Source organism: Lingula anatina, chromosome 2 (genome assembly GCF_051362555.1).
Source record: "Lingula anatina isolate TDL-2025a chromosome 2, LinAna3.0, whole genome shotgun sequence".
Taxonomy (NCBI): domain Eukaryota; kingdom Metazoa; phylum Brachiopoda; class Lingulata; order Lingulida; family Lingulidae; genus Lingula; species Lingula anatina.
Genome location: NC_141768.1, coordinates 48,514,007 through 48,528,154, shown reverse-complemented (window position 1 = coordinate 48,528,154; position 14,148 = coordinate 48,514,007). Strand labels below are relative to the sequence as shown.

General features: G+C 37.1%; 2 protein-coding genes across 5 annotated transcripts in view; one reads left to right on the top strand and one right to left on the bottom strand.

The window, feature by feature from the left end:
- The window catches only part of LOC106159725 (caspase recruitment domain-containing protein 11-like), a 29,159-nt gene extending 25,457 nt beyond the window's left edge, over positions 1-3,702 (top strand). For all 3 annotated transcript variants that reach the window (XM_087005508.1, XM_087005506.1, XM_087005507.1), the window contains exons 22-27: positions 26-85; positions 285-389; positions 863-1,005; positions 1,256-1,368; positions 1,571-1,674; positions 2,020-3,702. In XM_087005508.1, the coding sequence (XP_086861634.1) occupies positions 26-85; positions 285-389; positions 863-1,005; positions 1,256-1,368; positions 1,571-1,674; positions 2,020-2,153 (659 nt within the window). In that variant the 3' untranslated portion in view covers positions 2,154-3,702. The remainder of the gene's footprint in view (positions 1-25; positions 86-284; positions 390-862; positions 1,006-1,255; positions 1,369-1,570; positions 1,675-2,019) is intronic.
- The window catches only part of LOC106159726 (regulator of G protein signaling 7), a 60,952-nt gene continuing 49,682 nt past the window's right edge, over positions 2,879-14,148 (bottom strand). For both annotated transcript variants that reach the window (XM_013536111.2, XM_087005510.1), the window contains 7 exons: positions 13,185-13,388; positions 11,377-11,466; positions 10,980-11,114; positions 10,617-10,799; positions 9,976-10,026; positions 8,525-8,566; positions 2,879-8,301 (listed from right to left, as the gene is read on the bottom strand). In XM_013536111.2, the coding sequence (XP_013391565.2) occupies positions 8,094-8,301; positions 8,525-8,566; positions 9,976-10,026; positions 10,617-10,799; positions 10,980-11,114; positions 11,377-11,466; positions 13,185-13,388 (913 nt within the window). In that variant the 3' untranslated portion in view covers positions 2,879-8,093. The remainder of the gene's footprint in view (positions 8,302-8,524; positions 8,567-9,975; positions 10,027-10,616; positions 10,800-10,979; positions 11,115-11,376; positions 11,467-13,184; positions 13,389-14,148) is intronic.

Here is a 14,148-nt window from a genome sequence, read left to right as displayed (position 1 = left end):
AAAGCTGTCCATAATTATCTTTCAGACAAGTTTACCTGTGATTTCCACACATGGAATCCATACTCAGAAGTTCAGCCAGTCAAATGTGAGTAGAGAACAGCATTCTGCTGGTCTTTGTTAAATTAATTCTAATTAGTGTTCTTAAAAAATTTTACAGGGTTGTACAGAAAATTCTTTGTAGATATTTTCTACAGCAGTGTCTGAATTTCATTTTTTGGAATAATCATTTTACGTTTTGCAAATAAAAATGTCTTAAATGTATAAAGTATTTTTCTCAATTTCAGATTTAAAACCCAGGCCAGTAATGCTGATAGGACCCCCTGTGTTGATGGACCACTTGATCAAAAAAATTCTCTCGGGGAGGCAGCAATTTATTCATTGCAAACCAGGTAAATAAAAGGGCATGCCAGTAAAAGCAAAACCATGACAGTTTAGTGTGCCAAGCATACATTGTGTAATCTCTCAAGACATATATACAATTGCCCCGTGTTGTTGCATGGTAATACTGGTACATGTATGTAACCATTCAACAAATCATTAATGCTACCTTTATGCCACATTTGGTAATGAATTTATACATTAATAACCTAGTATCTAATACAGGGGCATTATTATGTGTACAGCAAAAAATCAGCCATGATATGATAGTTACAATAATAGATTCTTCACAATTACAACAAATGTATGCACAATACTGTTTTGATGTTTCATTCCCTAAATAAGTTGTCTTCAAAGAAGACTTATATTGGGTCGAAAAATATATGTTTAACTTTTGTTTGAAGAAACTGTTGTTGTCTCTTTGACATGTGTGCATTGTTTGTATCTTCAATTCCCGGAATTCCAAAATTTCTGATACTTTCAGACCTGAAGATAGACAAATCTGTGGAGCAAGGTCATGCCAAGGTCGCCTCTCATCTTCTGAACCATGAGCTGGTCTGGTACAGTAAAGATAACAGTGGATATTCCTGCATAACTGTCAAAGCAATCAAAACAGCAATGGAAAATGTAGGACATATTTTGATATTTTAATTGATATATGTGTACAGTTTTATTCAAGTCAAGATGGATTTACATAATGGTATTGCAACTTAATGAACTTCTACCTGTAGAAGTTTAATTGAACTGTATAAACAAGAGTGCTTTATTTATTCTCCGTTTTTCTCAAAATGTAAATTATAAGTTAAGGTGAAAATACACTAGTAATAGAATGTTTTGTGAAGTGAAGATAAGATCACAGTGGTTTATTTTCCCCCAGAACCTTCACTCAGTCCACAGTTTCCCGTCTGTTTGCATCAAGAGAATGGTGGGGGCAAACATCCATCCCATAATTATAGTATTCAAACCATTGGATAGTCTGCCTGAAAGTTGGTAAGTCTTTATTTAAGCAGTAACCCTACTCTTTTGAAAAATATTGATAACATTTAGAAATACCAATTAAAGCAAATAATTAGTAGCAATTATCCTAAGATACTGGTAGTACTGGTTAGGAAATTATGTAGAAATAGCATATATTTTCAAGTTAAGTGACAGTCAATCACCACAGTTTTAAGAAGTCATTATATATTTGCAGGCAGAAGTTGTATGGAAATGAACAATCTACCATGAAGGATGACCTTACTAATCATGCTGCTGAATGGGAATTAATTGTAAAAGAGTTCTACTACGATGAATATGGTATGGTATTGGTTTGCTGTTCAATCTGGGGTCCATTTTTGTCATGAAAACACCATTTGTTTAATGAAAAGAAATTTGTGAAAGGTGTAATATTAACTTAATGTGTAGAACAAGATTAAGAAGGAAGTCCTGTTAACTGTCAGTGCTAAAAGTTAAATGATACAAAGAAACTGGTGCTCAGAAACTTACTTTGCTTACACAATGGACATGCCACAGTAGGAATTGTTCAGAAGAGGATGTGAAATATTTTATCAAGGCTACTGCCAGTTTGTAAAGTTTGATAAAAAATCCATGGAGATCTGTCAAAAGAATAAAATTGTACATTTTCAGTCATTTAACTTTCAGTCTATGTGGACCTGGAGCAAGAGAAGGTGACGACCTTGAGTGACCTTGCAGACCTGGTGAAAGTCAAGGTCACGGAGGCCCAGGAACACCTGTACTGGATTGTCAAAGAGGAACAGACGGCACTTGGCTATTAAAAAGAACAACAAAGATTTGTTCTTTGGTTTAATTACGACAGGACTGCAAGCATTTGTTCTTTGGTTTATTACAGGGCTGCAAAGATTCTTTGGTTTATGACAGGACTGCAAATATTTGTTCTTTGACTTATGAACAGGACTGCAAAGATTTGTTCCCCAAGCTTCAGATCTGATTTGTGACAGTGTGCAATGAGGCTAGGGGACTAAGACCCCATTTAATATGGATGATCGGCATACTTACTGATCTGCCAACTAATTGTGATTCCTGCTGGTCTCCTGATGGTCGCTTTGAACTGTGGTCGGCCATATTTAGTCAGCGGATCAGTAAGTACATACTCAGATCATCCATTCTGAATGGGGCCTAAGACTCTCAAGATACGCTCTACATATGGATACTGTCCTTTTGTTGCATTAGCTAGAGATCATATTATAAGGTGGTAAAACTGCAATACCTAGCTCATCAGTTCAGATGCTTTTTCTTAATTTCAAGGCATTTACATTTCTTTAATTTGATATACTCTTCCTAAAGAAATCAATGTTCAGATGGCATTCTTATCGACTGTTATGCATTTTATATAAATTTATATTTTTAACATGTGGACTAACGGTATCTTGCTCAGCCATTTGTTTTAACATAACTGGTCTTAAAATATTCCATAATATTATAGTCAATGTCTGCTATTTATGTCAGTATTAATGGATAAATCCGATAATGATAAGAAAACCACTTTTATAAAATTTATTCATGTTATACACACAAGTTTTGTTCATTATTACACCATCAAATAGACATTTCTTTGTCATAGGTATACATATACAACTATAATCAAAATGTAAGAAATAAGAAGCTGGAAACAATCTTATCAGTATGGTGATATAATTTTAAAGATTTGCAGATGTTGATCACATCATAAAGTACAATCAGCATCCATGGTGTACAGGTCAGCCGAGTTCAGGTTTGTAGTGTTCTACAGTACTAAGTATGCTTTCATCTCCGTAATGTTCCATATAAATTCACAGAGAACCATGTTTTGTTGTCAAGATGAAGGAACTGTATGTGGGCCTTGCCACAATAAAATGTGAAATAACTGCAATTCGTTCTTGCAAATTTGCTGCATTATGGCTGCAAATTAGCAGCAGTAAAATTTTTCTTGTAAACTTTTCATTTTGCTAAGGGATGATCATTAATTTTCAAGGTATCCTTGCTAAACTCACTTATAGCTGCAAAAAAAATTTTTTTAATGCCTTTTTCCTTATTTGACCAAGATCTACAGTGTATAAAGTGTATGTCTAAACAACCTTGCATTATCTCTTCATTGAATTATGAGGATATAAAAGAGGTAAAGAAAATTGGAAGATAAAAAGGGATAAAAATCCCACATACAGTCCCTTTCAAAAATGCATGAGGTATTCAACAAACAACCCAAAGTGTACATCAATATTTTACCCTTTACTTAATGAGATGATCATAGTAACAATATTTTAAATATTTACATTTATATAGATTTGTATGAGAAAAGTTCAGAAATAAAATGTATTATACCAGTCAGATCTTATTTAAGTTAATGTCAGATCACTTGTTAAAATGTCAGATCACTTCTTTCTTACATGACCATTGGTTCTATGGCAGTGGGGCTGATATTGTCTCTATCTACGTGTACAGTATTGTGCTGTTTTATATAATGAGAAGATGGAAAAGTGTTCAAACATATTTGCTTAATCATAAATAAATGCCAGATCACACAGACTCTCAGAACAATTACATCAGTTCAAAGTAGAGATAAATTACTTGTATTTAGAGATGTGAGTGACCCTGGATCCATAGTTTTCCTGCACTTAGTGTTTGTACCAGCTAGAATTCTCTCCCTCCACTCCTCAATATTTTCAACCAACATGCCAAACTCTTCCAATACCTTCAAAACAATTCTTAACAAAGTACAGTAGGTTGCTGCTTTTCCAAAAAATAGACCTGTGACTTAACATGCAAGTCTTTAGCGGTGGTGGGCATAAATAACAGCTGAATCAATTCTCCATCAACTTTGCCAATTACATTTACAAATGGTGGATGTACTGGAGATTCCACTCCTCTTTACCTGCAGTACAAGATGGAGGTCATTGGGAAAAAAAGATCTTTGCACATGTAATTAACAAGCAATTAAAAAAAACTTATTTATTTAATTTTCAAAAAAAAAAAATTAGTTTATTTCAGCAATAAAAGAAGTCAACATCACAAGTTTCACAAGGACATTGCTAATGAAAAGTCATAGCTCCAGTGAGTTATAGGTTTTAGATGCTGATCCAATAAGCTCATCTAAAACCAAGATTCGGCACACAGACAGCTGGTACAATGTGACAACTAAGAAAGTGGCAATGATGCCTTCAAAATTGATTGTTTTGTTATTTTTTCGTAACAAATCCCATAAGCCATTTTATCTGTAGATATCTGTAGATATTTTTAATAAAGGTACATGGATATGGAAAAAAATTATTCAAATTAATCACAATATTTTAGAATGAAACTTTGTACCTAACACTGCTGTTAAAGCAACATAAAGAGCATGATTTTGATGTTGAACTCCTTTTATTGCCACCAAAACATGAAATAAACTATAAAACACCTGGTGGGATACCTACCAAGCTGCAGGTACATGGTTGTCTCTAAAATTACACACAGAACATTTCACTAAATTTTAAACTTATCACTGAAGTAACAAATCTAACCTTTCACTTAACAATCACTACAATCGATATATCCACCTAAAGACTATGGTCCATGTATGTGTATTTATCAAAGCTCGAAAACAATACTAAATAATGGTGTCAATTATATTATGCTTATACCTCAGAAACACCCATGACCCGCATGGAAACAATAAGGCTTATATGTTTATATGAATATACCAGCTAGATATATATATGTAACAAAAAGTGTATAATGTACATGTCCCAGCAACAGGAAACTAGAGAAATCTTGACAAATTTGTGCAGCTTTAAAATTTCAAGAACAATGCATATTTAATGCTTCCGTTATTGGATAAGTTGTCTAAAAGGTAAGACAAAGCTTCTACAACAACAAGGTCAAAACATGACAATGTTATTTACAGTAGATTAAACATGAACAACAATATGTGGTAGCACAGTTGATTGACATTATCAAGTGATAAACTAAAATTGGAACTTTGTTCAGCATTTTTACATTATTGCAATGGTGGGAAGTTAGCAGCTGTAAAGTGATCCTACATATATATTGCACATGTTGATTAAGTTATGGAAGCAGACAACAACATGGTATCTAAGCAAAGTAGTTCTCTGCAAACTCTGCTATCCCTGTGATGTCACTTGACCTTAGGGACCATTCCCAGAGACGATCTTACTAACTTTGGATCGACTTTGGATTCTCACTAAATTGCTATCAACGTAAGCAGCTTAAATGGCTGTTACGCCTACTAAAGCTGTTAGGGGGTAATTAACTAATAGAGGCCGAGCGTGCATGAAAGTAAAGTACCCCCTAGCTGATTTGGTAGGCATGACAGACATTAAAGGTGCTTAACTTGATAGCAATTTAGCGTAAATCCCCATGGAGCTAGACCAATCCTGTTGGATCGATCTAGGCATGGGAACCCAGTCTTAGATGAAATAAAACACAACATGGCGGATCAACCTACAACACATTTCCCCCTGAATTTTAGAGTTTCTAAAACATTATGAAGGTAATCCCATCTTATGCACATCCAATAATAATAAAGGACATCAACGGTCTTATTTACAAATTTACCATTGTTATTTTCCATACAAAATCTGTTTGGTTACACATTTCGTCTTCACTACCTTGTCCAATAAAGTCAAGCTTGTTCAGTAAGAGGGCCAAGTCTGTCAAAGTAGCTGAAAGTGGTGAACTGACTGAAGTAGAAACCACAACTGAGACGGAATTAGGAGACGCAGTTTCATTAACTCCTTGTGCTTCCCTTTTATACTGAGGCCTTTCCCCACTTTCTCCTACCTAGCAGTTTTTGAAATGTTTCTCATCAGTATATCTTTATATGTTCATATAAATGAGATGCTGGGGATAAGTTAAGTGCAACCAAGCCATTAAAAGATCATTTCCAAAATTCAATACACTTTCAAATCACCAAGTTCCTCAAATCCACATTATTCAGTGAACTACAAAGCATAACTGGCAGAATGTTGCCTACGATGTGAACAACCAGATATTATGCTGAAGAGCTGCAATGTAAAGTGAGGTCCGTGGGTTCAAAGGCTGGACATCTCATCTACCACAATTAACAACGGGCTCTGATCTCCTCCACTGGACAAGACCATTGCACTGCATCATCTCATCTAACGCAATCACTACACATCCAACACATCCCAGCTGGTATCCCATCACACTGAGTGTTGCCACGACAACAGGTAGCCCAGTAGACTGGTCTACACACAGTCACTTAGTATTCCAAAACAACAGACCAACAGTTGCTGTCTCTCAACAGGCACCACTTATGGCAGAGGATTGCTCCTCCTTTACATACATGCATAACAAGACATAATAAAGAAATCATTCCATAATCAGGTAGTGAAATCCAGTAAACAGTCAATTTCCTAATGTGCAGTCAATACCCAGCTCTGTGCAGTTATCTTGAACTCTTATAGTCATCCTGTGACAGTAGTCCTAGGTAGACTTGAATGAACTCTTATAGTCATCCCATGGCAATAGTCCTAGGTAGACTTGACCGAACTCTATAGTCATCCCATGGCATAGTCCCAGGCAGAATTGACTGAACTCTATAGTTGTCCCATGACAGTAGTCCTAGACAGACTTGACTGAACTCTATAGTCATCCCATGACAGTAGTCCTAGGCAGACTTGACTGAACTCTATAGTCATACCGTGACAGTAGTCCTAGGCAGACTTGACTGAACTCTATAGTCACCCGTGACAGTAGTCCTAGGCAGACTTGATTAAACTCCAGTAAAGAACTTGTACCACACACAACTGCGCATCACCCAAAATGGAAAGATCCTGTTGATAAAAGGAAAGGTTTCTATGAGTCACACTGTATCACTTATAGCTGACAACTCCAGAGAGTACAGCAACCCACTTTCATCAAATGTCTTTGTCCACATGAGTAATGACTATCATGAAATAGTGACATATCTCCATATGATGCACTGGTATCTTTAGCTCACACTGCTTTCATGAAAGGTATGTCAAAAGAAAAAAATGCAGGGTATCTTCTATGATGGTGCCACAGTTACAGTATCTCACACAAAGGGAAGAACACTGGCCATCTTCCAACAACAGACTGCAACTGGCTCCCACGTTTCAATTTCTCACTCCATAACATCTCATCCCGTGATGTAACATCAGTTTTCTAATAATTCTATGAATACAATTCTATATAATCACTACAGTCTGTTACATCATGTACAGAACTCCTGCATTTATCACATAACCACATGTTATAGTCAGTCTTCACTTTTCTGGGCCCCAGGAAGCCTTTACGTACTTCTAGCCACCTCTTGAACATCATTCTTTGAAGTCCATCATGAAGCCCTTTGTATCAAATTATCATGAGCAGCCTGTCTTTATGGTAAATTTCACCAGTGAGATGGTACACAGTCCAATGAACCACTGTCATTTGTAGTCACAACATACTCCTTCACAGTCACAGTCCTTTACAGTCACACAGTCCTTCACAGTCAACACACAGTCCTGTGAAGTCATCATCAAACCCTTTTTCATCCTTGTCATACACAGTTATTGAAATTGTACATTGTATAATTCTATTTCCTCATATATTTCTATGTATTTATCCTATGTCTATTTTACCCTATAGACTCATTGCATCATAAAGTCCTCTGCAGTCCTTCTCCAATCTTATGCAGTCATTCTCCAGTCCTACTATGCAATTATTCTCAAGTCCTCTGCAGTCATTCTAAAGTACTATGCAGTCTCCCACGGTGCCACCACATTCATCTTACTGGGTACCGCCAGCGCCATGCAAGGGTTCTCCTCACTCTCCTCTGAGGAACCATGGGCTGATGGCACCTCAAGTGTGTCTTTAGAAGTCTGTCCTCCTCCTCCTCCACTGGGAGAATTGCACAGGTCCAGTTTTTCAATTCTTTTCGGTAACACTGTTCCTGAAGTTGTTCTGGAAAGTAAGCAGTTTTATGAGGTATCAGTGTAAGCAGGATTCTGTGGAGGGTGCTCCTAGTGGAAAGTTAAACTAAGTGACATTAACCGAAATATGGACATCACATGCTACATTCCCCCAGACTTATTTCTAGTCAAAATATTAAATACTGAAAAATAGCAAGCTACTCCATGTTGGTTAAATTTAATAACGTGTCAGTGCAACAAAATCAGACTTATACCTTTTGCTGTCTACACTACTCCTCTTTTTAGAGAGGTCACCTCTGAAATAGAACAAAAATAGGGATAAGCCCTAGCTGGCTACAGATAAAACCAGAAAAGCACTCCGAGAGCGCAGACCTCCGCCAAGGCAGCAATTTTTGATTATTATTGATTAATTTTCCAGATCACTACCAAAATCTTATCATCTGTTGCTTGGCCCACTTCTAACAGTTCCTGAAAATTTCATCAACATCGGTCCAGAACTTTTTGAATTATGTTGATGACACACAAAAAAACAGGGGTGAAAACATAACCTCCTTGGCGGAGGTAACTTCACAAATGTGCCAAAATAGCTGTACATTTTGAAAGGTGGAATTTCCATTAAAACATCATTTTATTCAGATTTTCATAACATTCAGAAAAAAAAAAGCAGCCCTGGGACATTGGATGTGAAAGCCTGCTGTGATGTATAAGGTATACATTAGGACTGTTCCCTCTAAACCCATCTTACTAGCTGGAACCATCTAACTCTGAAAAGATTCTCGCTAAATGGCATTCAGTATTAGCGGCTTACATGTCTGGCCTACTCAAGGTGGTAGGGGGTAATTAACCATAGTCAATTAACTAAACTGTCTAGTTACCCCTAGGGGACATGCCAAACAACCATGCTGATTACACTGAGAGTACTGTAGAGAGAAGCCCCACAGAGTAAGTTTGATCCAGCTAGTGCGAAGGATTTATGGGAATGCAGTCACACTTGAGGTGAAGAAACACACAGGTGTCTGCAGCGGGCACCATTGTGATACCAGAAAATACAGCGCGTGAGGAGTATGTTGTATCAAAACAATAATCATAATTTTTGTTTAGATACTTTCATCAGTTTGGTAGATGAGAGAGGGCAACAGCTCTTTTGTCATAAACTTAGCACTGCAGCTGCGGCACTGAAGGGGGGTGGGGGGTGGCAGCTCCAAGGACTCTTGTTAAGTGACACCATGTCACCAGTGTCACTCTGAGACTGATGAAGATGTCCGATATCAGGTCAAAATATTTCACAGAAATGATTAGTATTTTATAAGTTTGTGACAAAAGAGTTTTTCAATCATAATAACAGTTGATAATTGACATGGTTTGGGGTTATATGGAAAAAGTTTGAAAAAAATGCCTCAGTGGCCTTGCAACAAAGGGTGTGAAGGCCACATAAGTTGAAAAAAAATGTCTGTGTTAGGTGCCAAAAGCTGTGGAGCTGGGCCAACAAAAGATAACCCACTAGTGGCAAAGGAGGTATTATAATATCAGGTCCATAGTTTAAACTGGAAAGTGTCATCAGATGTGCAGTAATGTCCCTGTTAGGAACAATTAGAACACCTGTGAGAGGATGGCCCTCAGTTTAGTATGGATATTAACCTGAGGGTGACAGTTAAAGTGTGTGTTACCAAAGCTGTGGGTGTGAAGGAGTGCTCTCCAACCTTACCCTGCCTCCAACCTTAACAACGTGTTCACTTTCTCTGTTGATAATTTCCATCTAGAACAATCAAGTTGAAAAACTGTACTTTCTCAAAAAGATATGATCTTAACAAGCAGCAGTCTGCTGTCAAATTATCATATCCCCAAAGGCTGTCTTATAATGTATATTTTTTTAAACATTTGTTTTGGAGTTCATTTATGCTTTTTACATTATAAAGATAAAGCAATTTCATTAAAAAAAGTTCACGACTTTCTGCAGGGGTGAACGGGAGCTGTCTTCTGGGTCTTCCAGAAGATGGTCAAAATTTTTCAAGTTTACATTGATGGGCATCTAATCCCCCCCCCCATCCCAGAAGATGGTCAAAATAAATGATGGAACAATAAAGATAACTTGGAAGACTGTCAGAAAATTTCTTTGGGATCCACTCCTGTTATAAATAGATATATAGAACCATTGTAATTTGTTATTTATTGGACTAAGTAACTCTTATTATTTTTCCTTTTTGAGAAGGTACTCTCTGAGCTTATAACTTCCAATCTAGGAAGTTTCATTATTAATTCAAGTTCATGACTTTATTAATGACAGTTTATTACTGACAGTTCCAAATAGCCTCAGCTACTGGCAGTTCCAATTCTGCCCACACTGACCTGAGTGAAGCCTGGTGGAGAGACTGAAGGTTCCCTGTGCTGTATGAGTGGTGACCTTTGACCCCTAATACTGGTGCTGCATCACTGGTAGAACTGTCGCTGATCTCACTTCCCCTTCGCCTCACATACCCGGGACTGGGCTGGGGACTCTTCTTGGATTTGGTGCTTCCAAAGTTGAAAAATCTGCAAATTAACAAGTTTGTTTGGAATAGAAAGTTTAACAGCCATTAATAACCACACTACTCTGTTATACTAATGAAAAAGCCCAACTTTTCTCACAATCACATCATTTTTATTCCAGTGCCTGCATTTATCACATTCACACCAACCACAAAATGATACATCAATAAACGGATCACTTGCCTTCCTTTCCTTGCATTAGGTTGTAGAGCAGCAGTTTCTAGAAGATTCCGGTAATCTTCTGAACGCATGTAACGCTGATAGCTGTCTTTTTTCATTAGGAGGAAGATGTGACTTTGAGCTGCATCGAAGGTGAACCTAAATACGCAAATAACAGGTCTTGAATTAAAGAATTTGAATTAAAAATTTTTAAAAATAATGTGTTTGCTAATAGTTGGGTGTCACATTTGAGTTACAGCTCTGAAGATCTAACTTAATTCACAGCCCATTAATTGTTGGAATCATGACATCTCAACATCTGGAAAGAATACATCTTTTATCTGCTGACATAAACTATGTTAGATATCAGATATTCCATAGAAATTTAGAACTTTGGAAAAGCAGAAAGCTCTTGATATACCTGTCTGGATTTTCTATAGCTTTCTGGGTTAACTCGTATGTCTTGCCGTCTACATTCACTTCATGGGGGGCTCCAGGAGCCAGAAATGCACTGAAACACAGTGAGGGAATAAATTAATTAAACATTTAATTTACAAAACAATTTGATATTTATACTTTGGTCCTTGCAAAATTCATCAAATTTGTTTTGTCTTTATAAAATAGACTGAAATCTAATTATTTCCAGTCCTTTGACTATTTCACCCACAGAGGCAGATCCACAGATATTTTCTGACAGTTTTCCAAAGTATCTTTATTGATTCATTCTCCGTTTTTGACCATCTTCAGAAAGAAGAAATAAGATACCCATCAGTGTAAGTTTAGGCCCCTGACCTAATACTTTAATTCTTCTGTAATGTACTGTAATACAATCAAAGCATGGAGATTATCACTACCTAAAAACCAATCTAATCCAATCAAATCCAACTACATTAGCCACGATCACATTTATATCACTTTCCACTGAAGTAACTGATAGTGAACATGGCAGAACATCACCATGGTAACACTTCCAATTCTCCACATTGACCTATTGACCTTCAAAAACAACATAGCTCCATGGTAACAACACAGCTCCATAGGAACAACATAGCTCCATGTCCCTATCTGGCCTAGGGTTGACATCATTAGCTACATGGATATTGACCCATTGACCTTCAGTAACAACATAGCTTCATGTCCCTATCTGGCCTAGGGTTGACATCATTAGCTACATGGATATTGACCTTCAGTAACAACATAGCTTCATGTCCCTATCTGGCCTAGGGTTGACATCATTAGCTACATGGATATTGACCTTCAGTAACAACATAGCTTCATGTCCCTATCTGGCCTAGGGTTGACATCATAAGCTACATGGATATTGACCCATTGACCTTCAGTAACAACATAGCTTCATGTCCCTATCTGGCCTAGGGTTGACATCATAAGCTACATGGATATTGACCCATTGACCTTCAGTAACAACATAGCTTCATGTCCCTATCTGGCCTAGGGTTGACATCATTAGCTACATGGATATTGACCCATTGACCTTCAGTAACAACATAGCTTCATGTCCCTATCTGGCCTAGGGTTGACATCATTAGCTACATGGATATTGACCCATTGACCTTCAGTAACAACATAGCTTCATGTCCCTATCTGGCCTAGGGTTGACATCATTAGCTACATGGATATTGACCCATTGACCTTCAGTAACAACATAGCTTCATGTCCCTATCTGGCCTAGGGTTGACATCATTAGCTACATGGATATTGACCCATTGACCTTCAGTAACAACATAGCTTCATGTCCCTATCTGGCCTAGGGTTGACATCATTAGCTACATGGATATTGACAGCTCACACCAAGAAGACATTTCCAGCACCAGTTTATACACAGATAATCTGATCAACACACAGTTAATAAGGAAACTTGCTCAATCATGTGCCAGATTGGTATTCCAGGAAAACTGACTTTCTGAGAAATTTCAATTATCAGTCTGTTTGATAACAGGTTTGAAAGCAAGGTCTATATCAGCTCTGCACTAACAAGTGCTGTCATTTCATAGTCTTCTAAATATGCCCCTGTGTATTATATATAGACAGAATCAGTCACTGTAGTTGACTCTCTTGCATTCTACCCTACAGTTTTATCAAGTCAATACACAAAATATACATGTATATTCAATGTCACATGATAAAAATCACTTAAGTCTTAAAAAAATCAGAAGAGGATCTCTATTTCCCTTCCTCTGCATGTTTTTAAAGACAGCCAGTGATGCTTACCTGTATATTGCCTGCACCCTTTCTGTTACCAGGGACTTTGGGAGGTATTTGATTTCTTCACACGCTAACCAAAAATGCAAGTTTTCCTGACTAAACTCCTTCTTCAGGAACTCTTCGAATTCTGCAATCCCCGTGGGATCTTTGAGGAGTTCTTCCAGGCTAAAGCCCCATCTCCGTATACGCAACTCAGATGGGGTGTCAACTCTACAAAAATAGGTCAAATTCTTATTATCTATGAACTTTTTCACCATTACCTACAGATTAAAAAAATTGGTCAGCTTTATGTTATTCATGAAGCAAACAATTTTTAATCCTTACCATATACCTGGTTCTTATTATCAAATGCAAAGATAATTTAAATATTAGCTCTTCATTTCTAGAATGGAGCAAAATAAAGAATGTACTCTCTGTATTTTTTTTTCAAGGACACAATGTATAATTTTTCTCTTCATTTAAACAATAAAGTTGAAAGCTTCATTCCCCAAAACAATTCTAAAAGAAAAAAAAAAAAAAAAAAAAAAAAAAAAAAAAAAAAAAAAAAAAAAAACTATTGTCATATTTTGTATTTGACCACCTCAAGTGGCTGCCCAGTACATCCCTGCACAGTAACTCTCCCCCATCATGTTATCATATGGATATGGTGGCCCATTGACGTGGGTTATATCATAACTTTACTGTACAGGAGTAATAACGTGGGAGGTAATGATGCTAAAGAGTGTTGATGTAGGGGAGTTACTATGTGGGAATGGTAACAGACAAGCTGAATCAAGCAGCCATTCCTGTAAACCAAGACTTAGGCTCTATTCCCATAGATTTTAGATCGATCTATCCCCGCGGGGAGTCTCATTAGATTACTTTCAGATAATCCGACTTAAATGTCCGTCCTGCCTACTACAAGCTGTAAGGGGATAATTAACTTTCGTGTCCGCCCGGCTGACAGCTATTTAGCGTGAACCCCCAGGGA